The following is a 25,855-nucleotide window of genomic DNA, read 5'->3' as shown; positions in this document are numbered from 1 at the left end:
ACCCTTCATTCTAATTTGTGTTGTACAGTTATTTCATTTTTAACCTTAATTTATATTTTATTCCTTCCTAGTTAAATTTACCCTTTTTAATTTTTCATATTTATTTCCTATCTTATTCATAGCCTTTTCCTTTTTTGTTCTCTTTAGGTCACGAGCAGTTGTCCAAGCATTTCACTACATATCGTACTGTGTATGACTGTGTACGTGACAAATAAAATTTGAATTTGAATTTTGAATTTGACTAATATTAAAGTGTATTAATCTCCAGCCACACAGAGCCTCTGATTGTCTTCCTCTTCGCTCCACATTCGAGACCTTCGTGATGTTGTGTGTTCAGTGTGAACTGTTTGCTCCGTATGCAATAAAGACAGCCAATGAGTGCTCTCGCTCTGAATGGGAAATGGTGATTCTCACGTGGATACTCAATTACCTGGTTTAACAAGTGGATGAAAATTGCAACATATGCAGTGCCCTGCTCGTTTCGATGGCAGGCTTCCACTTCCGATAGCTTACGACAGAGCGAGCAGAGGCAGCTCCTTTTCTCCTCTGGTTTCGAGCTTTTCTTCCAGCGGTAATTATGATCAGCAGCCCAGTCAAATTCACAGCCGACTTTCAGTCGAGGTTTTGAGCAGTTTGTAACCTGGCCAAACTGCAGAAATACTAAAACACCGCACAGCTGTGTGAAGGCGTTAATGTGTGTTGACTCATCGAGAAATCAAGAAAGGATCTGCATAGCTCAATGGGTGGAACAAACTGTGCCAGAGGTCGGGGTTCAGTTCAAGTGTCTATCAAGCGGCATGTTGCTTCATTGACGGAAATATTATAGCGCTGCTTTTATGGCTTCAGGGTTTTAAAACAACTACATTTACATAAAAAGGTGAGACACCGGGGTCAGGATTCTGTTATTCTGTATTGTTAACTTGGTGAAAATATCTCACCGCTATGGCTCGTTCACAGCCGGAAGGAAAGATGAGAATATTCTTACCAATACTCGCCAAACTTTGTTCCAAAAATCAGCAGAAAGTACAAGAAGACGGCAGATTGTGTTTGGGTAGCTGCATACTCAGGAACCTGTTTTTGGTTTGCTATAACAACACACCAGAAGTAACATTTGGACGTTTCTGCAGTGTCCAGTAAAGGTGCAATCATCTGTTGTTCACTGACACAATAATAATAATACATTTTATTCACAGGCACCTTTAAAGACCCTCAAGGTCTTTATGTTGTTAGTACAACAACATAAAAACATAAGGTAAATGAAAAATAAAAACAAGCATGAAAGTACAAAAACTAAACAATGTAAAAGTAGACGAAGACAGAGTCATGATGAAGGATATGCAATTCTGAATAGATGGTTTTAAAGATGCGATTCAAAAGTAGGGAGAGAGTTTGTAGTCCGGAGATCCAGTGGAAGCTAAAGGCTCCTGTGGTAGTCAGGCGAGCAGGTGGAACAGCAGAAGAGAAGCTGAAGAAGAGCGGAGTGTACGAGGGGGCGAGTACGTATGGAGATCAGGTAAATATGGAGGAGCGAGGTTATAATCTCCACTAATCTTCCCTGCATCCACTCCACAGAATTCAGTATGAGAATCCTGATGAAACCAGGAAAACGGTGTGGAAGTTCTTGAGAAGTACACCCGGCTAAGGCCCCACTCCCACAGACCTGTCACACAACTACCAGTAACAAGGGAAAAATGCTTTCCCTGTCCAGCAGTGATTGGCTGGTCCCATAGAGGATCACAGGGTTGCCTGATGTTTGTACAGAGGTCACCCACTTGTCTGCAAACACTTGATGAGCAGAAGTAAAAATATTTAGAGACAAATCAGCATCTTCTGTGCAAACTACAAGCAACCGCAGGTTTTCCACAAAGCTCTTTGCAACCAGTTTCATGTTGCTATTGCCAGCAACCGCTTGTTATCTTATAGTAGTACACACTTTTTCCCTCACCACTGGAGATGCCTCCGCTCAGCCTGTAGGGCGGTGCGTGACTGGGGGTTGTGTTGCAGCGAGTGACACTTTCACTGGTACAGAATGGATTCAGAGAGTCTTCAGACGATGGCTCAGGAGTCTGACGGCATATGCAGGAGTGAAAATCAAGATTTAACAGATTAATTCTGTCGGTGCTACATGCTGAGCTGCAGGGTGCTCGCGGTTTTGTTTTTATCTGTTTCATTATTGTTGTTGTGAAACTGCTGAAAGAAATGTTTAGTTTTTGCAAATCAGTTTTTAGTCTCATGGTAATAAACGTTTGATTTGCATATTTGACTTGGTCATTTAAGAAAAACCTCTGTCCTCTGTTATTGTTTAAAATATTTAATACAGTGAATTCAGTGTTTTAAATGTAATTTTACATAATGAATGCTACTACACCAAGTATCAGGAATACACTTTTTCTAATAAGCAAAGCAGAACTCTGTAAAGCAGGCATCTGTAATGCTGAAGAGAGCCACACTGAGAGGAAAAGGCTGTTAAAGTTGCAGTAATAAATATGTTCTGTCAATACAAATACATAAGAGGTCATCTGCAGTGACAGGTCTGAGGTTTGGTTCAGATTTATGGGCATTTTAAAGTCTGTAAAAAAACAAAGTTAGCAGCTTTGTAGTACAGAGCAATCAGCAGCTAAAGGAGGAAACCGGGAAGTTAGTGAGGAACAAGCGGAGCTAAAAACATCATGAATAATACATTCATGGAGCGGCTCAAACATGCTTCCAAACGCTCACTGTTTTAAAAGCTTTAAAAGATGAAAGCGTATTAATGCTCTGCTCCCAAGTAGCAAAAACAACTATTATGTGTCTTTGTTATTCCCCCTACCCACAAGGTGCCCCAGGATGAGTGGGGGGGTTATCCTGGAGGTGGGAAGGACGATGAGATACCTTGCCGTCGGATGCGGAGCAGCAGCTATGTTAAAGCCATGGGGGACGAGGAGAGCGGCGAGTCAGACTCCAGCCCCAAGATGTCGCCTCAGAAGTCAGTGCGGCCAGACGCCCTGGTCAAGGCCATCATCAGACCCAGGGATCTGCTGGACTCCCAGAGGTATGACGCATGCTAGCTACAAGTTTTAGTAATTAATGTTGTTTGGCTCTTTTTCGGTTTTAGTTTTTCCTTGCAGGGTCGTGTTTAGTGAGTCAGTGTCCCTGTAGTGCTGCACAAAGCAAACATCTATCTGATGTCCTGAATATAAACATGTATGTTTATGCAATCACATATTCTACACATGGTTTCTTATGTTTGCAAATAAGAAAGAAAAACATGATGATACCAGTCAAACTCTAAGTATTGATCCCACTCTGTTCAATGTCTCAACGTCCACCAGTATTTCTCTGGGATCCAACTGTGGAGGTTCATACCGCTGTGGCTGCCAAACATAAAAACGTTGAACAGCTCATATAATTATCATTTAAACTTTCACAAGTTTAGTTTGAGGGTTGATTATAATAGACTTGCATGCTTTCTGTCTGTTTCCTTTGCGTGCCGCAGCTGTTTTCACCCACAGTCTAAAAATCCCTTTATTTCCTCTCACTTTAATTCATTATAGGTCACCAACAACCATTGGTTACGTACTGTAACCCCGGTACAGTCGTACCTTTGTGAGCTGTCTGCTAATAATGAAAACTCAAATTCAAACATAAATAAAAATGTGACTTAAATGCAAAACGGTGTTACTATTTCTGAGGTTATCGGTTTTGTGCCCATTTATGTTTCAGATGGGGTTTGGGTTAGAGGTCTGAAAAGTGAAGTCAGAGTAGGAGTGCCTTATATTTTAGTTCAATTCAGTTCAGTTCAATTTTATTTACACAGCGCGGAATCACAACGACAGTCACCTCAAGGTGCTTTATATTGTAAGGTAGAGTCTACAATAACACATACAGAGAAAAAATCCAACAATCATATGAGCAAGCACTTTGGCGACAGTGGGAAGGAAAAACTCCCTTTTAACAGGAAGAAACCTCCGGCAGAACCAGGCTCAGGGAGGGGCGGGGCCATCTGCTGCGACCGGTTAGGAGATACATCAGTCAAATTAGAGTAAAAATAAGACAACAGCCTCCTTGCAGCTTGGATAAACCACTGTTTGCCCAATGATTACACTTAATTTTTTTTTTTTTTTGTATTTATGACTGATTGAAAGTAGCTGACATTCATATAAAAGTGTAGTTTTTCCAGCTTCTGGAACCTTTATTGCTTCATAAAACCTCTTTAAATGAGTTCATTTTCCTGACATCTGATGTAATTTCAGATCATGAACATGGATCTGTGTTCTTAGGAGCAATTGTTGCCTCACTGTTACCTCTCTCGTGCACAATCCCCCGAGCACCAGTTTTAATATTCCATATTTGACCCACCAGCACGTCGGTGTCAAGCCCCTGATGGCTGAACCTTGTAGTCATCAGAATTCCTTCATGGGTTTTCATATCAGCTGTGAGAACATGTTAGGCGCACTCTTCTGGGACGTGTCCTATTAAATGGTGAGGAAATTGAGGGCTTTTGTTTCGATAACTTGTCGGTGGAGGAAAACACTCATAAGAGGATTACAAGATAAGATGAGCTGAAGACACGCGAAAAACTCACTCAAACAATTACGTTACAGAGAGACGCGAGACGAGTTACTTTGATTATTGCTTTTACAAACCCATCAGATTAGAATAAAATGAGTTACTAAAGCAGGGGTCCCCAACTCCAGGCCTCGAGGGCCGGTGTCCTGCAGGTTTTAGATCTCACCCTGGGTCAACACACCTGAATCAAATGATGAGTTCATTACCAGGCCTCTGGAGAACTTCAAGACATGTTGAGGAGGTCATTTGAATCAGCTGTGTTGGATCAAGGACACATCTAAAAACTGGCCTGGAGTTGGGGACACCTGTACTAAAGAGTGCTGTTTGTGTCCTTAAACGTTTAGTCTTAGGTTGTGTTACCAACAGACTCGAGGTATTTGTCGGTTTTTGTTTGCCTCACCTCGTCCTTCACGAGGTGTTCACCTGAACACAGCTCTGGATAAACATGAGAGGCACCACACGACATCCTTTCTATTACTAAATTGTATATTCTATCCAGTGTTTCCTTTTTTGCATATTTTACTATACTGCCTTTTATGTTTTGAAATTGTGTTTTAACAGTACTCCAGACACTAAATGAAGACATTGTGTTTGGCAGATTCCCGTTTTCAGTCATTTCTAAAAGGTGGCAATAAAAGAAAGTAGATTCACTTTTGCATCTCGCTCAGCGGAGCCATCTTTCTTTTCTCTCTGCAGAATGTGAAAACTGTAATTATAGCTGAGGTTCACAAGTGTATTTTAATAATGTGACAATTTAAAGGGTATCCCAGACCTGCTTTTCCAAAGCACAGTGTTTTTATCTGCCTCTGTTCTCATATATCGAGTGCATTTATCAGCCAAGGTTTGAGTCGAGTGCAGCGGGATCCATTAAAGACCCGCAGCCTCAACTTCAGTCGCAGAAAGCCCGATTTTACTTTCTCATTTTCAGACAGTTCGATGGTTTCTTTCCTTTTATCAAGACTTTGGGGCAAAATGTGCAGACGAGATCAAAGGCAAATACTCTGCGGTAGTTCTGTGATCTACGCCGATGATTGTGATGTGTTTCCAGTAAGACTTTGATTTAAGAGTAAAAACATTTTAGATTTACTTCTAAACCTAACTTTTAATTCACTTGTTTTCTCTCCTGTTAACTAAAATCACTTCGAGTGCTCTTCAGTTCAGGTGACGACAGAAAGAACCTTGGAGGCAAAATTGGGGATAATGTGGAAGGTGGACTAAACTCTGAAGAAGCCACTCAGAGCAGGTGATGCTGCAGGAAAAATGAGGTCTTGTTTGACCACACTTATTTTTAGATCAAACTTACCCAGGTAACAGGATTAATACTGAACTACCCTGGGGCTTGGGGGGCAGGTATGTTAACCAGTGACTGGTGGGTGGGGCTTCTGCACCGGCCCCATTCACCTTTTCATCTTCAGTTTTATCTGCACCTTAAACATGAGGTGGATGAGCACTACTGTCCAGCACCCTGCTAAATAAAGACATAAACCCTGAATAGGAGGAGCCTGTTTATAGAGCTGTAATACTTAACAAAAAATACACCTTTTCTGCTAAATTTATTTGAAATTTGGGCAGAACTACGACCCCTGTGGCTCAGGGTTGATGTTGCCTCTGCTGCATAATGTAAGTATATCCTGTTCAGCTTCTCCTTCGCGCCATGTGTTCCACTTGGGGACGAGCGGGTAGGAAAAATTCATCACAGGGCTGCTGAGACTTCTGCATAAATCACACTGTCTGTCTGCTCAGCTTCGGGTCTGCACAAGCCTAAAAGCAAATAATGACATAAATTGGAGGCATTATGCAAAGATGACCTTGCGTCTGACCTCAGTGTGCAGTGTGGCCGGTGACAGCCCCGTAGTTTGTGGTATGCACTGTCAGAAAGTCACAGTAAGATGCACGACCCACACACACCAATGAGTCCCTCACTCTTCTACTCTCGCTCTTCAGGCAGGTTTTTAAAAGGCTTTTCCATCACACGGTTTTGTTTTTTTTCCACAGAAGCGTGGAAACGTCCATGGGCAACACCCACGGAATCCATTAATGCACCTCGCCACTATTAACCCGACCCTCGCGAAAACACAGACACACACGCACAGCAGAAGGATTAATTGCGAGCTTTTCTGGCAAAGTGTTTGCGACGTCTCTCTGCAGGATAACAGAACAGGAAGTAGGTCAGCAGATATCCAGAAACCAGCTTCTACTGTTAAATACTTCTCTTTCATGACTACATAATAAGCCAGATATGTGATCCAGAGGATATATACTGACAAATGAAATGTTATGGTTGGTGATCAGCGAGGATCATGCTGATATGAGGAGTCTGGCCATGTTAACATCTACCTCAGAAGCTCTTTCTGTGTAATCAGTGAGATATGCAACTTTTGTCACACCTTGCAAAGCTTTCATCACCGTCCGTTTTAAATAGACATAAACAGTGAATGATTTATGAAGATGCAACAGCAGGAAGGGCTATCAGTTGCAGTTATTGTCCTCCAAGGCTCTTCTGAATAATAGCCCTCTCAGCGGTTAGACCGAGTCTGCTGGGCTCTGCTGAAAGAAAAGTATTGACACTCATGGATCAGGCTGTGGGGCCTGACTCCCAGTCCATTGATGGCATTTAGTCTGCGGGAGAAGGTTGGTCGGTGCATTCATTTAAATGCCAGGAACGTCCCCAAAGGTGTCATTACTGAAGAGTACTAATACTCCACTGATCGCGCGCTCTGAGAACATCATAATGTGGCATCCAACAGCTTGGCATTGATTTAGCGCGGCAATAAAAGAGCCTGGTTATATGAGCAGGTGTACATGCGTTATACTGGAAGTGAAGTTGCAGTAGAGAAATGGCAAAGATGTGTGAGGTAACGGAAACATTTTGTCCAGACAGAAAATGCTCCAATCAGCAGTGCGCTTTAATCTTGTGCGAACGGCTCCCTGAGGTAATTCCACAACATCTACGTCAGGTTAAGGTTAGGGCTCCGACCGCTCCGGTTCAAAAGATGGAATTTTAGTTCAAGGTTTATTGTCCTGCTGCATCAGCCTGCCGCCACTAAACCCTGATATTAACCTTTAAAACACGTGACAAATTCAGTTTACTCTTAGTGTGAGCAAACAACGGCAAAACTGCCACAAATACACGAATATTCCGCTTCTTAGTTGATGTATATCAGCAGTCAGTGGTATTTGCATGCTAACGTAATGCTGTGTTGTTTTTATTAAATCTGTCTATAGTGAAAATAATTATCGTTAGCTATCCCAACATGTGGGGCGCGTAGCCCCAGCCTTAAACTGTCTCTATATACAGCTTGTTTAATACTGAAACCCTCAGTGAGAAGATTGTAGCCAACGTTTCAGAGATCTCTCTCCTCCAAGCCAACTCGCACTTCACATCCTTGTGAAGAGCACACTGAAATTGCCCGAGTGTGTTACAGTAGCTCTGACCCACTCCTGCAAGCCTGTGTCATTGATTGGACACCAGGCTTGATAACTCGTGACCCCAATTAGTTTTTGACGATGCCATTAACCTCGGGTTATGGCCATAGGTTTTTCAATTACATTAACATACTAATTCCTACACTGTGAATGATTGAATTACGGTTTGAGTACAGAACAATACAATCACAGTGTTTGTTTACGAGTTCACTTTGTTTTTCAAACAAATAAGAACCATAAATATAAACGTGATGAAAGTAAATAAATAAAACTGTTGGATAAAAATGTGTTTTTACATATTTAAGTTTTAATATCTGTCAGATATGATTTGGACGTGGATCAGAATTATTGCCTGAAGGCCAAGAAAAATGCCCAGCAGATTTATTTCCCCAAGTAGACATTACAGCATTTGCTATACTGGTCCACTTGATTGTCTTATCTTATTTGACCTTTATTATTATAATTTATTTTTCAGGTTTTATTTTATTTTTTTCATTTTGAGTTGTTACAATCAGAAAGGACAGGACCGGGGGACAGGGAAGAGAAAGAAAGAGAGGTTAGGAAGACAGTTAACAGAAGGAGAAGAAAAATAGAGGAGAAGAGCGATGGAGAGAGAAAAGATGCCGAAATTCTGATTTCTACTACAACATTTATATGGCATGGTCAGAATCTGTTGTAAAGACCATGAAAGCATGGCTCCATCCTGCCTGGTTTCACTGGTGGAGGTTGCTGGTGGTGTAGTGGCGGATATTTTGATACATGCTTTCAGCAGGATCGCGCACCGAGTCACGAAGCTCAGATCATCTCAGACTGGCTTCTTTGGGTTGTGGTGGTACAGAAGAGTCACACCATGGAAGTGCAGCTGTGTGATGCTGTCGTGCCAACATGGACCAAAATCTCAGAGGAATGTTTCCAGCAACCTGTTGAAGCACGAAGAATTAAAGAAAAAGGGTCCATCATGGTACTAGCAAGGTGTACCTAATAAAGTGGCAGTAAAGCAGTAAATCAGATCAGTCCCCGAACTTCTAAACTGTGCTTTTCATAGACTTTCAAATCTACAGAGATCAGACATCAAAAGACCCCATAGTACCAGATGCCTGAAACATTTAAAGACCTGAACTATTATTATATATTATTATTATTTTTATTATCCTCTTGAAGTTTTTTCAGGCACAAGAACATGTGAGAAGGTCAGCTTGGAGACACGGATCGACCTGCAGCTTTAATCTAAACACTGTCATGACTGAAAGTTTTGTGTATTATTTGTATATGAAAGAGCGCGCCGAGGTTTATAAATCAGCCCTCAAAGTGTTTTTCTGACTGGCCTATACTCTGCATGCAGCACTGACAAAGATGCTTTTTACACTTGAACACTTTAAGTCAATAATTTGAAAAGAAATTAGACCTGAAGAAGACTTAATTTGGTTGCATAATTAAGCCACCAGGTGATATTTTAAACCAGTGATACTTCTTAATTGTCTGAGCACGTTAATATCTCAAGAGGTGCTTCAAAGTCTGACCACTTTCAGCTTGTGTCACCGTAGCGCTGCGCTCCATGTTTGTAAATGATGTCAAAGATGTGAGAGCTCTGAGGCTGTTGTGGTTCAACGGCCTCGTAGGATGGAATTAGATTGGATCTAAGACAGAAGTGGCGCAGGTTGGATTTCCTCTGCACTCGTACCAATTCGATGTCCCTCTGGGGGCGTACAGATTGGCCAAACACAAATTTGACAGCACCAGGTCCCTGAAGCAAATCACGTTAAAGCGAGAACAGCCTGTCGAGTCGTGTCACCTCGCCTCACTCTTCCGGGCTCTCGTGTTTGACGGGGTCGCCTCTTTGTTCGCCTCACCAGTAAAGAATGCATCGCTGCTTCGCTGAGCGGGTGGAGCCGAGAAGTGAAGATAGGTGATTGTTTTAGATGATCATCCGCTCGCCCCACGCCTGCCCGGGCCGCACGCGTCCTGTAAAGCTGACAGCTGCGATGAAATGAATATGAATGGCTGTTTGTGCCGTGGTCAGACCTGCCAAAGATATTTAAAGAAAGTATTAATGATGATGAACTGAATGGCATGTGGCAAACTTCACTATGAGTCATTAGCATAATGAGTCAATCAGTAATCATATGTCACATCTGATAACGGGGTGCGCTGACACGCGTGCACACGCACACGCGCATCTCCACTTGACATCTGTCGCCGCCACCCTGTCTTTAAACGACACTTTGACTTTGATCGCACAAGCTGATCAATCACGCGCATTTACGGCACTTTCCAAAAAAAACTCGCATTTGTTTGGCTCCCGGCTGCTATAATTAATCAGAGTTAACACTGGCAAAGCTTTCGATAATTCTTGATTCAACATACTGTAATTACTCATTTAGATGACATTGTGTTTGAGCGTTTCTCCCTCAGATCTCAAGGTAAGAGCGGAATTCCAATTCATTGATTCGTGGCTGCGTGGGACGTGTCATGCATAGATATGCTGCTTTTCTGTTTCCAGAGCTTCGTCTCTTCACTTTTGTGCCTCTATTTCTAGTATAACAAAAGCACTGTAGCAAAATGAGCGTTTTTAATCTTCCACGACATAGCGTCTCGTTCTCAACGACCGCAGCCTCCTGGATGCTGGCGCTCATGGCTTAAACAGCATATACGAGAGCTTATCACAGACAGCTGTGAGTCGTCTTGGTTCGGCGATTGCAGGTGCATTAAACTCAATTTTCTGCTGTTCACATTCTCACCTCTTTAAGGTATTTCAGGATTGCTGCTTTCTTGCACCACACTGACAAAACCCTAGAAAACATTTGCAGTAAAGATCTCTGCAGGGCGTTGCTCTTTATCAAACACACCTACGCCCAAGCATGTTTCCCAATTTTTGTCCCCGTTCTTTTAATGTTCCCTTAAATCAAATGATTATTTGAATTTTTGCTCCAGGATGAAATGGTTTCGGCTTAAAATGCACGTTGTTTAACCACTAACAGCACTTTCACTGGCAGCGTAAAAAGCAGGAAGTGTGAGATTCCCATCATCCCCTGTTGTGATATTGGCCAACAATGGAAGTGCATTAGTACCAATCAGAAACATTAGAGGAAATTTGCTGTGGCATGATTTGATAAAGGGCCGACGCATTCTCAAAACAGCCTCCCTTCACTCTGCTGCTGATAATAGACAGCTCTACAGGCAGCGATGGGCGAAGTCATGCACATTTCAAGCATCAGCCGGTGCACTTCTATCTGATCTTGTCAGCTAAAAGCTTTAAAGTTTAAAGTGTTTTTGTCCTCATTTAGCTCAATTAACCAAATGTAATTAGCCACACAGAGAAAGAGAGTGTGATTGATGCTTCACTGTAGCTGTGGTGTTCAGCATTCATCATCAGATCCTTTTTTTTCTTCACCGACTGTGGACCAACTCGTACCGCACTCCTCATGTTGCCATTCGTTGTGTGAACGTGTTACATTGTCTCAACCTGCCAGCTGACTCTAACTGTAGCATCCACCCACTTTCCTCATCACACAAACGCCATGACGGTCATACGGTGTCACCCTAATGTTTGCGGCGCTTTGGTGAGAATTCCCAAGCAAACATTCCGTGATGTCACATCCATCCAACAGCTCCTTGTGGGACCCAGTAACTCTGTTTTCTTCTCTACCCACAGCTCTTACCGCCTGGATAAAATCAACAGTGACATGCGTAACTACATCACCAATTTTGCTGCAGACTTGAGGTGAATACAGGTTCAGCTCCTCCCCTTGCCTCTCTGTTGCTGCCACGTTGCAGCGGTCAGATGTGAGAGCCAGCTGGCTCGCCGCCCTGCTGACATATTCAATATGGACGCCTTACAGAGCAAACACTCAAGACCAGTCAATGAAAGGTCACCTGGGGCAATCTGCTCATACTGCCAAAGCACAAGGCAATGATGCACACAATGCAGATTTGATTTTTCCTGCTGTTCTTTACATCAGCGTGCTTTTAGAGTTTTTTTTTAAATATAGTGCTAAAAATAAGATATGTGGTGCTTGTACCACAACATTTACACTTAATCGCTGGGTGTTTCTACCCCAGCATGTCTTTGAGTGTTCAGAAAGTTGATATTACTTTGCAAATACGCAGGGCCTTGCTACAGCATCACAAGATGGATTGGGAGACTTTTAATCACACTGGCATTTTCATGCTGCCAAACACCAGCGTTTATCTCTATAAAAAGCCCAGAAACTGCTTACTCATCCCGGCCTGTCATTAGAAATAGATCTGGCGGAGGGAACCCAACCTCACTTTGCTATTCCAAAAGCGGCTCACATAGTATTCTTTATTTTACTTAAAGCACATTTCTTCCGAGTCATTTTCTCTTCGGCAGATTCCTAACCAGCCGTGGGTTTCTGAGCACCTCTCCTGCACTGCTGGGGGAGCACGTTTAATTGACCTGGCTGACACTGGGGTGCTCTCCAAAGTGCTTGCTCACTAACTAGCCCCTGATTTGCATTTCCCTCATTTCCAAGCACTGATTGGATGTTTCAGCACGACAAAAATCAAAGTGCCTTTCTAAGGACACGAATGAATGTAGCGGGGGGGAACAGGAAGAGACAGCCTAAGAGCCACGGTGTCATCCAGCCTCCCTCTCAAGCTCAGCCAGCTGTGCTTAGTAATTCTTCATCGTGTTACACAAAATGCTTGTTTATCAGTCAGATTATATTTAATTGATTTGCTTTATGGCTGTAGTCCCACTCCTGTCCTGCTTTTCTTTGTCTCTCTCTCTGTTCAGTCAGAGCTACCACTTGCAAGCCACCAGGGACATGCACCCAAGCATTGCCCTGGATCCCTCCACCAACTACAACTCACCCAAGTTTCGCTCCAGGAATCAGAGCTATATGCGGGCTGTCAGCACCCTCAGTCAGGCTAGCTGTGTTAGCCAAGTGAGCCAGGTGAGTGCGCATCCTTTAGGTTTGCACAGATTTTCCTGGATCCCCGAGGGAGCCAGAGGGCTTGGCTTTAATTTCCAGGAAAATTTAATAAAGTCATTTCATTTAAAATCCCACTTAAAGAGGCCGATTCTCCCAGTTTCATTGTCACGGCACTGAGTATTGTTTTCAAAGCCCAGGCATAATTTTTCTTACATAAATTTAGTCTCAACACTTTACTGCACATTGTTTATCTGGACAAATTAAAGGATTCCAGTGGGGCTTGCTGAGATATTCATCTCCTTAGTAAAAGAGAGATATTGATTTGCTTGGAGTCCCAGCATTTCAACTAAACTTCCTCTAATTCCTAATCCCAGTCGAACAAGATGTTTATCTTTGATTCCTGATATTGCCAAATGAGAGTGGAGAGATAACGGTTAAACAGTTTCTGCTGTTTTAAAGGCATTCACATCAAATCCAACAACAAATGTGTCACGAACTCTCTGACAGTGTACGACCTTGACTCCACGAACCTTCTCACAGACTCTGCTTCTTTATGATTTTAAAGTGAGAAAAAGTGGAGGTTTACAGCCAACCGATAAAAATATGTATCCTCACTACCCTCGATCGATGGAGCTTATTTATGGCTTTGTTTCTCTCAGGTGAGTGAAACAGAAATTAATGGCCAGTTTGAGTCTGTGTGCGAGTCTGTGTTCAGCGAGGTGGAATCCCAGGCCATGGACGCTTTGGACCTGCCCGGCTGCTTCCGAACCCGGAGCCACAGCTACCTGCGAGCCATCCAGGCTGGCTACTCCCAAGATGACGACTGCATTCCCCCCATGGCCTCCACCGTCACCTCCACCATCAGGTCCACCACAGGTAACCATGGTTAAACATAAATCTGCACAATATATTAGTGGACATGTGACACTAATACGTTTTATTTTAACAAGGATGTGTGGTTATGGATACATAAAGACTATTAGTGCCAACTCATACTGTCAAACAGTTTCAGAATATTTGCATGAATCATTCTTGTATGTGTTCATTTTTACTGAGGCATTTGTAGTGACCAGTTGTGAGCTGTTCGTACTTTGGATACAGTGCTTCATCTGCTCATCCACTGGATGCATCAAAGAGTAAAGCTATGAACCCTATTGAAAATCACAAATGGAAAGTGTCTGAAATAAAAATCAGGTCAGAATAAGGACACCTGCTGCTTTTTCCACTGCATATATTTCTTTGTTGTGCCACATGGTGACAGTGAGCACGCAGCTTTATCGTCTCGCTGGAAACACCACATGAAGTTTTTACTTGAAGCGAGTTTACACAGTGCTGCAAAAGCAGCTTTTCACTCACAGACTGTTTAATTCACACAAGTTATTTTGTCTCAAGCTCACGTTTACGCACAACGAGATGATATTACAGAGCTGCAGACAGTTGTGTCTACACTCGGATCAGCTGACTACAGCGGTAACCGAACTGTCGCACTAGTTAGTCATATGTATCATACGTGCAAATTACTCAGCTGAAACATGCATTTACTTCTGATACTGAGCATTCATTATAACAAATTGTAAGCTGTTGCTGGTTTCAACAATTCCCTGATTGCTGGATTCACAGAGGAAAGGATACGTCCTTGTACAGATGAAGAATGTGGGAAGAACAGAAGAGAAACGGCTCGGACAAGAAGTCCAAGTGGATTCCACCTCCTCCCGCAGTAGATTCATGATCCAACTATATGGGCTATAATAGGGAGAGTTAGAGGTGTGGACATCTGGAGATGTGCTTATGATCAATTCTTCATACCTATAAATGTTTGCTTACACTGCTTTCTCAGTAAACTCAAAGATCTCTTAAGAGTTTGGTGCAATGCATTTTGCCCCAGTTTTGGAAATGGGGCAACTCGATTTAGTCAGTCAAACTGGACTTGACATTTTCAATAGGGTTCATACTGTACTTCCTGATTGATGAGAAAAGCTTTGGAATATTTGCTCATCTTTGCCTCTTTTCACTGCACAAAGTTCACATTTCCTTACCTCAAACGGAAGCCGAAGAGCACGCAAGGACTGTTCGCACACCTCGCTGATTAGACGAAATTGTCCATTCTCTATGATGTGTTCCAGGAGCTAGGAGTTTCAGCTTTGTGCATTGAAAAGATGTGAAGAATGCATGCTAGAAATTAAGGATGAGAAGGCAGTGTAAACCATCAGCATAAATGAGTCAAAATGGGAGTGCTGTCTAAATGCTAATATGACATATTGTTGCTATACATCTGTGGGAGTCACACGAGGAGATTGGCACAATAATCACTGCTGTACATTTCAGCTATTATCTTATTTTGACTCATGGCATTCAGTGCATGACTTGATGTTACTGCATTGTGACAATAAAAAGCACATTCTCTCCAGCTGCTCACACCTTTGGCCATATTACAGATATATATATCTACATTTGTCTTCCAGACAGAAATTATGTGCAGGAAGACTCTTGTTTACCTGACCAGGACAGAATACATGAGGATTTGGCAGACACAGTCCCTCTGACTCATGATGATCTAGGCTGCCCCATCAGAAGAGACAGGCTTTACCACCAAGACAACACGGGGGCTACAGCCAAACCCTTGTCTGGACCACCTGTTTCTCCGAGCCTCTTCAGATCCACTGGAGCTAGTGCTCCAGAACGGCCATCACCAAAGGCCATCCAGGCCAGTATCAAAGAGTCGGCTACACTGGCTGCTGCTATCAGCATGCAGTGGAAGGAAGAGGTCTCGGCCATGCGTCGAGAGCTAGCTGAACTCAGGAGGGACCTCTGTAAAGAACTTCGTGCTTTCAACAGTAATTTCAACACTTTCACGCAGCATTATAACACATGGTCTCCCCAGGGAGGCAACATGGCCGCTGGAGCTGGGGCAGGCTTGGGTGCAGGAGCTGGACCTAGTACAGGGACAGGAACAAGGGCATGGCCTGGAGCGGGATCGGGGCCTGGACCCGGGCCCGGGGCAGGAAGATTTGGAACCTCCACTGCAGATAGAGGCGCTGGGGGGGCTAGAGAGAAAAAGCCCCAAATATCCAAGGTATCGGTGGGGACCCAGGCCCGCAGCAAAGTCTTGGTCAGGCAGAGCACTGCAGATGCAGCTGTTAATTGTCCAGAAGAAAAAGACGAAAAGAAAGGGGCCCGCCGAGGCCTGCCAAAACAGCTCTCGATGGACCCGAGCATTCTTGCCTCTCCACAGTCAATGTACGTAGAAAGTGCCATACCACTTTCTTTGGATCCAATACTTCCTGTCTTTGTTCGAGCAGTCAAGCCAGAGACACTTGATGTTACTGCTGTGCTCACCAGAGCTGAATCGGAGCTTGCAGTCGACGGTGCAGTTCTAAGCTCCTCTGACATGGCCACTAATGAGCCAACACTCACCACCCACGGTACAGCGCCACTTTCTTTAGAAACAGCCCCTGAGAGTCCTCAGGGTTCATCAACACCTGAACAGGAAATGGTAATCACTCCACAACAAACAGATGTAGGTCCACGTAATAATTCCCTACCCCAATCTGAACCATCTTTCACAGATAACACAAACCCCCCAGACTCCAAGCAAATTCACAAGGATACGATACAGCTGCCATACCCAGTCCCTGTAGTTACAGTGTCACCACCAGATGAACAGGATTATGACATCATGTCAGATTCAGAGTCTCCAGATGTTGTCACTGTGGACAAACCAGATTCAGGCCCTCAAGATCCTACTGCTGCGTCCTCAACATGTTCAGCACTGGAAAATACAGATTCCTCAGACCCAACACAAGAAGAACTTCAACCATCAGAATCGCCCGTATCCATTAGTCAAGGCTCAACCTCAGTCTGTGATGCACCAACTCCTCAGTTTGATCCTGTTACACTGTCTGATTTGGATAGCGGCATAACATGTCCTTCTATTGTTGTGTCAGAGTATCTTGACTCGGACGATCCTGCGAGTCCACCCGGCAGTGTCACAGATCCAGATCCCATTATCACCTTTCCCGATCATCCTTCTGACCTCCCTGATGAGGAGAAAACATCCGTCTCAACTTTTGCTTCCAGCTCTGTAGAAACTCCACCAAACCCTGAATCTCAAGAGTCTCAAGACTCAGACTGGCCACCTCTTCCAGAACCACTGGACACCACCACTATATATCACGCTGATCTGGTCCATTTTGACTTGGTCATGCTGACTTCCCTGGATCAAGATGATCTGGACTCAGTGTTTATGGATCCTGAACCAGAGCCTTTTGACATTAGTGTTGACTCTTTATCAAATGTAGAGGATTTAGACCCACCCATGTACCAGTCAGACAGTTCAAGTTCACCTCTACCATCTGTTGACCCTGCTGCAATGGGCCCTTTGGATCCTTCAGAATCAACAGAGTTTGTCTGTTTGGACCCAGCTACGGAGTATCACATGTCTCAGGACGTAGCCTCGGGATTACATGACATCCTACCACAGGTCACTGTCACAATATCCCCTCCTAGTTCGGTATCTCCTGATACATCACTGGAACTAGACTTTGGACCCACAAGTCCAGCCTCAGAACCTGTTCTATCATCAGGCCCAGATCTCCAAGAGATAACCTCAGAGGACCTGCTATCCATGGAGTCAGATGATGTTACAGCAGAGATACTGGAGTGTGTGGCTGTATCCCATATGACTGTGGGACCTGTGGAGGAGGATGTCCCAGGCAGTCCAGAAGCAGCTTCATCTGAGCAGGCCTTTTTGTGGTACAGGTGGCAGAAGAGGGGCCACAGGCGAGACTCGATGTACAGGAGTGCGAGTGTAGAACTGTGGAGTGGCAGATACGAGTACAACAGCGCAGAAATCACATATGTGTCTCTCACTCTGTGAGCTCATACCTCATTCTCAGCAGGCAAAATGTAGCTGAAAATTATATTTATAGCTTTTGGTTTGTAGCTGCCAGTGCACTTACAGCGACGTGCGCATCGAAATGTCATGGGATTGTTGGCATTCAAGCAAGAACTTCCTTCTACATCGTCCATGGAAAAAGACTGCATTGGTAGCAGCAAAACTGCATTTCATGGACTGCAACACAGTGCGAGAATGTCATAAACTCCTGCAGTGATAAATGCACTGAACAATAATGTTTCATAAACATTCACTGATAGCAGTACGAAGCTCTCTGAAGCAGTTGTCATCTCTGATGTGAATCATCTCCCAGGAAAGGACTCCTCATCCTCAGAGTGCTGGTTCAAATCAATGGATGATCCTGCATAACAAATGCTGTACACATTTATTTTAAGAGACTCTTTTAAGAGCTCACTAATAGACTGTAGAAACAGTCCAGAGTGTACAAGGTCACAGCCGTCTTTGCAATGATTATGGCAACTTTCCTTTTTTTGACCTATTTTGAGCTCTACTTGCATTGTCACTCTAAAGTGGGGTGAAGTAAATATTGGCAGTTATCATATAACTATATAAAGAGATACTGTTTACTATGTGAGCTGTTGGATGGACGGGTTTAAAGAGAGAAGAACATGAGAAATGATGTTTGCACAATGCTGAGTGGAACTGGGATCCTCTACTGTTACAGCTGTTTGCAAAAGTTTGAGCAAATTGTTTATTCTGTTGATATTTTACAGTGAATGCAACCTCAGCGGTGCACAGGTGTTAGAAAAAATAACTTTTTTAAATTCAGTGGCTTAAAAATAATAAAAAATATCAAATGTGCCACATGCAGAGGTTTGCATCTGCTAACATCACTGACGTCTCAGCCGTCTGGATTCATTAACAATCATCATTAGGTAAAATAAGGTGTGGGCAGACTTTTGCATACAGCTGCATTTTGTTGGAAAATAATTCTGCATTTACAATCATTCCCAACTAAAATTGCAAACCAGTAGAGTCACAGTATGTAGCTACCGTTACCTGCATACACATACAGTTTGCTATCAAACATGCACACATTTTCTGGACTGTACGGATGAATTCATCAGAGACGCTCTAAATTATTACATTTGTCTGACACTGGAATAACAGGCTTTGCTCAGAGGTGATGATGTATTTTTTACTGTAAGTTATCATCCTAACGCTCAGGAATCAAAGACTGAGAATGTACTGGGACATAAGTGTGATGACATGCCGAATTGTATTCCTTCCTGAAAAGAGGTATGTGTCACGCCGTAGTGCTGCATTTCCACATGTGTGATACTGACTGATGAAAATAATGTAGTAATGGTGCATGACAGATGGCCTCCATATTTCCTTGTGTTTCATATGCAGTGCTTCACTGTAGGTACTCGGTTCTATTCATAGCTTCATTTCGACATTCAGTGCAATGAAAGGAGCCTACGTACCACCGAAGACGCAGAATTCTGTTACCAGCAACGAACAGCCAGGCAAAAATCAGAAGATATATCTGCGCTCTCTGTCCAATTAATGCGCTCTATGTGGAGTCGCCCACTGAAGTCTGCGCTCTGATAAAGTGCACGGAATAAAAAGGATCTTTCAGCAGAACATCAGTGAGCTGCCAGAAAAGGATTTTCGTCTGTTGTTTTGAGTCGAATGTGCGCACAGCACTTTATTAAAGTTTGCTAAATTAGATGAATGTGAGAGGTTTTCAAAGGGGAGGGAAGTTAATTAGGTTCTACTGTTGAATTCATTTTACTGACATAAAGTGCTCCACTTTTCTTCTTCTCCTGGCTCTCTTCCTTTACCTTTGCAAAGATCGTAACTAGAAGTAGCTCACTATTTATTATGCACTGTAATGGTAATATTTTTATTTGTAGCATATAATCCAAAAATAAAGTGCTGTAGGATGCAGCGTGCAACGGCACGTAAAGCCAGGCTTTTCCTGCTGGAACAGACAGAATGATGCAGGTGTGTTCGGCTAACGCGCCGGCCGACCTGAGTGTGTCACAACACGGTATTTACTGTTATATTATTACAAACCAAAAAAAGCCAGTGGCCTCAAGTTATCTGCCCAATCTTAATTTACAAAATGGCTTCGACTGCTTCCTGCTGTAGACTCATTTCATTTTCAAATTTCATCAAGATGAAGGTCGGTTCAATTGGATGGAAGCGCTGAGACCTTTTCTGACAGCGAGTCAAACGGTGACAAATACGATCATTATTTTTCACTTCATCAGGTACTTTACATAAGACGGGGTTATCACAACCTCACTTTCTTGCATTAGTATTTTTTTATGATTTAAGATAAAGTGTGATAAACTGTAGAGGTCATGCTGTCATCGTAAATAAAAGACAAATGATCATTGTTGTTCTGTGGACCCACTCATGATCTGTGTCCTCAATAAAGTCTGGAAATAACTGATAACCCAGCAAATATCAGAAAATGAGTTGAAGTAAAGAAGATGCTTACTGCTTGGTGTTAACAAGAACAATCGGGCACTTCTACACTATTATAATGATGGTACTCTATCACGACGCTCATCCTGCTGCAATAGGAGCAATCATAAAGCACAAACTCCCACTGTGCCAGATGATCCTCATATCCTGCAGTTTGTTCTTGGATCCAATCTAAGTATGGCTTTTTGTATTGTTAATCCATTATACTGTGTGTTTGGGCAAATACGCCCCCTCTTCTGAATATCCCATCGCTCCCTTGTTTTCAGGGATCCAGTTCTGCCTCCCCTCCACCTGCAGCATTGATTGGACACCCCAACAAACCCCAGGTAAACTGTCTACCTGGGGCATTCTCTGTTGCTCCGTTTCAAAGTGACACATTGTTTTAATGAAACACGAGTTGTCCTGCAGCACACTGTTAAAAAAAGGAGAGAAAGTAGAGAGAGAAAGAAATATATAGTTTCTGTTGTTGAGAATAATGTTGAGGATCTGCACCAACTCACATTCATGGCATCACAAACTTCATTCGGTCCACAGGAGGCTACAGCCGTAGCTACCTGTCAAAGTCAATTAATTCAACTTGAACAAGTTAAACCAAAGAGCCAAATAAAGCCATGGAAAAATGGACCGCAAAGACGTGGGGACACGGTCGGGCAGGGAACTGTTGGGTTCTGGAGGTTCTACACTGGTGAACTGGAAAACTGAGTGGAAATTAACTGGCAGGAAACTGGCTGGCTGTTAGCAGCATGAGTAATGGGCTGGGGTTAGTTTTGTCTGGAGCCAAGCCTAGCAAAAAGCAGACTCTTAAACTGGGCGATCTGGACATGGGTGATAAACCTTCTGTAGCCTTAGTCTCAAGTGGGAGTCAGTGGGTTTGATCTAGCTGATACAGACCCTTATGGCTAGCAGGCTGGTGCTTACTGGGATGGCTCTGACTAGAGGACAGTTTCCTCACTACAGCCCCATTAAAACAAACCTGCATATTCTGATTGAGGCAGACTTAATCATTGAGAGTGCTTTCTCTGCTGCTGCTTGGCATATTTATGAGTGCACCAGTTTCTCAAACGTCACACAGACACATGGACACGCTCACCTCTGAAAGCTCTGTTGTTCTGTATGTTTTAACGATCTTCCTAATGAAGTGTCACATGACACGTGAGGCTAAGAACACACAGTGGCGTGCAGCTAACTGTTGCCCTGCAGATGCTCTTCTTCTGGATGCTAATGCAGAGCGGTGGCACCGTTTCTGACTGCAGAAGCCATTAAATACGACCACGAGAGTGTGGCTTCCATCAAGTACAGAAGAGCGTCTGATCCACAGATCAAGAACGGGTTATAAAATGACTGTCTGCAGCCACTCGTGTGGTTTATTTATCAGGAACAATGTTTTTGTCCACAATGAGCCATCACGCTCCTCAGGACGCTTTTAAACTTTAACAAACCCTCCAGGTGTGGTTGAGTACGTCAGAGTAATGACTCACCCTGTCTGCTCTCTCTTATCTGTAGTGAGTTATTCTTATATTCATTTCTTTAATGTTTCTGTCTGCAGTGCTTGTGATAGTGCCAATAATGGAATCCACCATCATTCTTCGTCTTCCAGCCTCCCTTCAGATCATTTACATATTCTTAAAAGCCTACTGCAAAACAAACTGCTGCATTTCCTTCGTAGTTATAAATCCAGCCGGAGAGAAAGACTCTTAACAACGTGTCACTCAACTCTCTTCCAAACTCCACGCCCATGTTAGCATGCAGCCAGCCTGATAGATGGAGAGGTCCTAACAGAGATGGAGTGGTTGACTCACTGCCTTTGTGTCTCACGTTAATCAGCCTGGCTGCTGCGCAAAGAGAAAACAAAATGGTTTTTACTTTGAATAAATTTAGCCGCCTCTGAAGGTTCTGTCATCGATTACTTTTTAGAAATGAGCACTCTGCGTTGCACTTTGTCTGCTCGCTGCGATGGACACGTTCAGCAGATTTAGGCCCAAACAAATATAGTCCGTTTGTACTCGTGTATGCTCGAGGACTACATCCTCCCAGGTTTCTACATGTTTGTGTCACAGTTTATTTATTGCACCATGCATGTTCCAATTAATGCATGCATGCAACATTTAAGCACAACTAAACCTTCTTAGTTTAGTTGCAACATTTGGAAGATTTTGTGTTCCCACTAAAAACAGCCATACCAGACTTGATGCCAGGTCTACCTGAACATGTTTAGCTGATGTTCTCTCACAGATACAGTGGTCCCTCGCTATAACGCGGTTCACCTTTCGCAGCCTTTTTTTGTGCAATTTTCCATGTTTTTTGTTTTGTTTTGTTGTTTTGATCCGCGTCCTGATTGGCTGTAGACCATTGTCAATCAGTCTCCTCCGCGTGTCTTCTGTACAGTACAGAATGCGTTCAGTTTGTCAAATAAATCTTCGATGCTAGAAGTGTGACTGTACTGTAGGTTTGTAAGTTTTCTCCACGACAAACACAACAATGTTGAAGAAACGTTTTGCACTCCTTTGGTTTCCTTCTATAATCCTGGACTTATTTTTCTACGAAGGTTTGAACTTTGAGAGTTTAAACAAGAGAGAAAAGTGTGAAAATGTTCGTGCCTGTCTGGGAAAAGTGTATAAAGTGTGTAGTGACGGGTTTTACAGCCTTTAAACATCTATAATAACTGTAAAAAATAAAGTTGGCTACTTCGTGGATTTCACCTGTCGCTGGTTAGTTTCAGAACGTAACGCCGTGATAAACGAGGGACCGCTGCACTACTGATTGCCTCGGCACTCACATATTTTCCCCTCAGCCACGTGTGCTCTCTTTACAGATCCACTGATGTAACCTAAGAGCAAAAATAAAATGTCCTTAACATTAACACTGCTAACAATAATAATTAACCCTTTCACACATAGTGGTCACTGCAGTGGATTCAAAGGTTGTTTTCTTGTATTTGTGTCAGTGTTGATGGTAGACTTGCACATAAACACAACAGACATATTATATTATTGATTCGTTTGTCAAAACGTATGTTGTCCACCTAAGTGGACATGTAAAAAACTCTTTGAGAAATACATATTTTTAAAGATGAATAAAAATACTTAAGAGAAAGATCCTGATTGAGGTTGTCATCATTCATGCCTGAAAGGGTTAAATTAAATTAATTAAACTGCATACAAAAACACAAAGAGCACACAGTGAGCCCGGGCCTTCAGGTTTGATGCCCCCGCACGGGGCAGTTCCCTGCGTTTCCTGATTGATGGTCCTGCTTCAGCTGGCAGTCTTGCTGCTTTGCTAATTGCACAAAATGTTCTCTTAAAACAACCGCGGTGTTAAAAATGGGTCTGTTGCACCTCTCAAGCCTCTCATGTTCCCATTCTTGAAGCATCAGAAACTGCTCTCTTGACTAAGGACGAGGTTTCCTCCTGGTTTCACTCACAGCTCATCACATGCAGATGTTTGTAAAGGACCCTACAGTCACGTCTAATTTATTGCATATTGTAAAAGCGCTTTGAGTGCTCAAGGCGAGTAGAAAAAGCACTAAGAACCAGTAATTTAAAACAGGACCGTGACAATCACTTTATACTGTGAGCTACATGCAGCCCATCGCTGAAACTGCCCTTTCTGTCAGTGTAACGACATTTAGCTGAACATTCAATCCCTGAGATATTTTAAAAGAACTGCGATTTCAACAACGCATTTCTGTGTATGTTGAATGTGTAAAAAGACAGAAAAGGTTCTGGTAGCTCATTCCTCTGCCCTGTGACACATTCACACATTTTTGTTTTTCCCCCACTAGAATAAAAACAGTCATTTAATCTTTAACAAAAACGTTCAAATTGAAGTTTGACACCCCTGAGTTAAAGGTAATAATAAAAGTCAAATCAAAACAACATTTAAAACGTGATGAAGTCAAAGAATAAAAAACAGAAAGTTCGGAGACAGAACACAAAGTGCGCCCCGACACGTCGCCAACCTCTAAACACAGAGCATCACATCACTCGGCTTCACGTACACAGAGAGCAGTTTGCACTACATCACCACAGCTTCATATGTTGGAACATGATGTATAATAATAGTGTTAAATACTCTGTCTGAAATGAGTGAGCGAGCAGTGCGTATGTTCTGGTGTTCACTTCATCTACATGCTGAGTAATACTGCCACCGACAAGATAGGACCAAGAGTTATGACTCCCCTTTGCACGACTGGCTGGCTAATAATGGCTCTATTTTGGTCCTCCTGCTGAATCATGCCCCTTCAATGGGTCATCTCTTTCCTCCCTCGATCGCTCCGCACTCCCTGATTTATCCTTGCTCTCTATGACACACACACACAAAACCCTCTTTCATCCCTCTTTATATCTGCAATGATTTACTCTCCCTCCCTCTTTCTCTCTTACCTCTACATTTTCCTTCTCTCCCATTTTCCGTCTTTATTCGGGTTCGCATCTCTTCATCCACGAGGACTTAATTCTGTGAATGGCCGTCAGTGTGAGTCATTTAGTCCCTGGAGCAGAACACTCTCCATAGACCAGACGTCTGTAGCTATTTATACACAGCTGCAGTCGGGGTGAGAAAGAGGCCAAAAGTTGTTGTAGGTTTCAGGTGAAGCGCTGGCTTTGATGGTTACAAGAAATTTCTCTCTTTATTAAGATAAATGCAAACAAAAAGGTTTGTGTTTGCTCTGTACTTGTGAAATGCTATTAATTCTACACATTAGTGTTTGGGGGGCCTGCGTGGACGGGGCAGCTCATTAGAACTGAAAGAAGTGGCTTTGTGTGATGTAAGCACACAAGAAACGCTGAGTTCAGCTCAGTTTGCCTCTTTGTTGAGGAAAACGATAACCCATAACTTGCCCCGCAGCGTGACTCGGTGTTCTTCCGCTCTGCCGTCGATCTTCCTTCTGCTCTTGGCTCTGAGGTGGCCGGCTCACAGCTCGTGCTTCAGATGCTCGGGCCTGTAACTACGATGAGCTTTCTGAAAATAAAGACATGTCAAAGCCCAGAAGGCATTCGTGACCCATTCCCCAGTCCATCTCTCTGTGGATTAAGTCCATATTCTCATTTGCACTTGAAAGAAAGTAATCCTCCTTCCTTCTGTTGTGAAACGGGCAGAATAAGAAGACGAGACGTGTCAGCCTTCCTTTAGCAGAATCCTCCACATGAGTACTCCTGATTACTTCTCTGGTTTTCATCCATGTCAGATCAGTCTCACGTTTCACAACGGCTTTTTTTTTTTTACTGTGTTATTACTTTATGTGTAAAAACCAGTCTCTGAACACCTGAGGCTGTGGTGATGAGGGCTGGTGTTATTGTAGGGTCTTTACCTTACAATATAAAGTGCCCTGAGGTGGCTGTTGTAGCGATTTGGTGCCATATGAATAAAACTGAATTCAATTCAGTTTAACTGAATTTAATACAACCCAGTTGTCCCTGAATTCTTCTGAAGCCAATCCCAGCAGTCCTGTCAGCACTGGGTGAGTTTATTACTCCAGCTGGGTATCAGATCACTGCTTCCTAACATTGCACTGCTTCTGGAGGTATTTGAGGAGCTGGTGCTGTGGCCCTCTGCTGTTATACAGCCTTTCTGACCTGTGCTCATGTGTTGACTCATGTACCTGCTCAGCTTAGTTCCTACAATACCTGAGAGG

General features: G+C 43.1%; 1 protein-coding gene across 1 annotated transcript in view; it reads left to right on the top strand.

Moving 5' to 3' along the window:
* The window catches only part of dlgap2a (discs, large (Drosophila) homolog-associated protein 2a), a 194,883-nt gene that overhangs the window by 147,606 nt on the left and 21,422 nt on the right, over nucleotides 1–25,855 (top strand). The window contains exons 6-10 of the mRNA XM_076877866.1: nucleotides 2,817–3,031; nucleotides 12,731–12,890; nucleotides 13,529–13,745; nucleotides 15,332–17,743; nucleotides 20,490–20,549. Coding sequence (XP_076733981.1) covers nucleotides 2,817–3,031; nucleotides 12,731–12,890; nucleotides 13,529–13,745; nucleotides 15,332–17,743; nucleotides 20,490–20,549 — 3,064 coding nt within the window. The remainder of the gene's footprint in view (nucleotides 1–2,816; nucleotides 3,032–12,730; nucleotides 12,891–13,528; nucleotides 13,746–15,331; nucleotides 17,744–20,489; nucleotides 20,550–25,855) is intronic.

The sequence above is a fragment of the Maylandia zebra genome, linkage group LG19, assembly GCF_041146795.1.
Source record: "Maylandia zebra isolate NMK-2024a linkage group LG19, Mzebra_GT3a, whole genome shotgun sequence".
Taxonomy (NCBI): domain Eukaryota; kingdom Metazoa; phylum Chordata; class Actinopteri; order Cichliformes; family Cichlidae; genus Maylandia; species Maylandia zebra.
The sequence above is the reverse complement of the archived record's forward strand: the minus strand, read 5'-3'. Positions and strand labels throughout refer to the sequence as shown.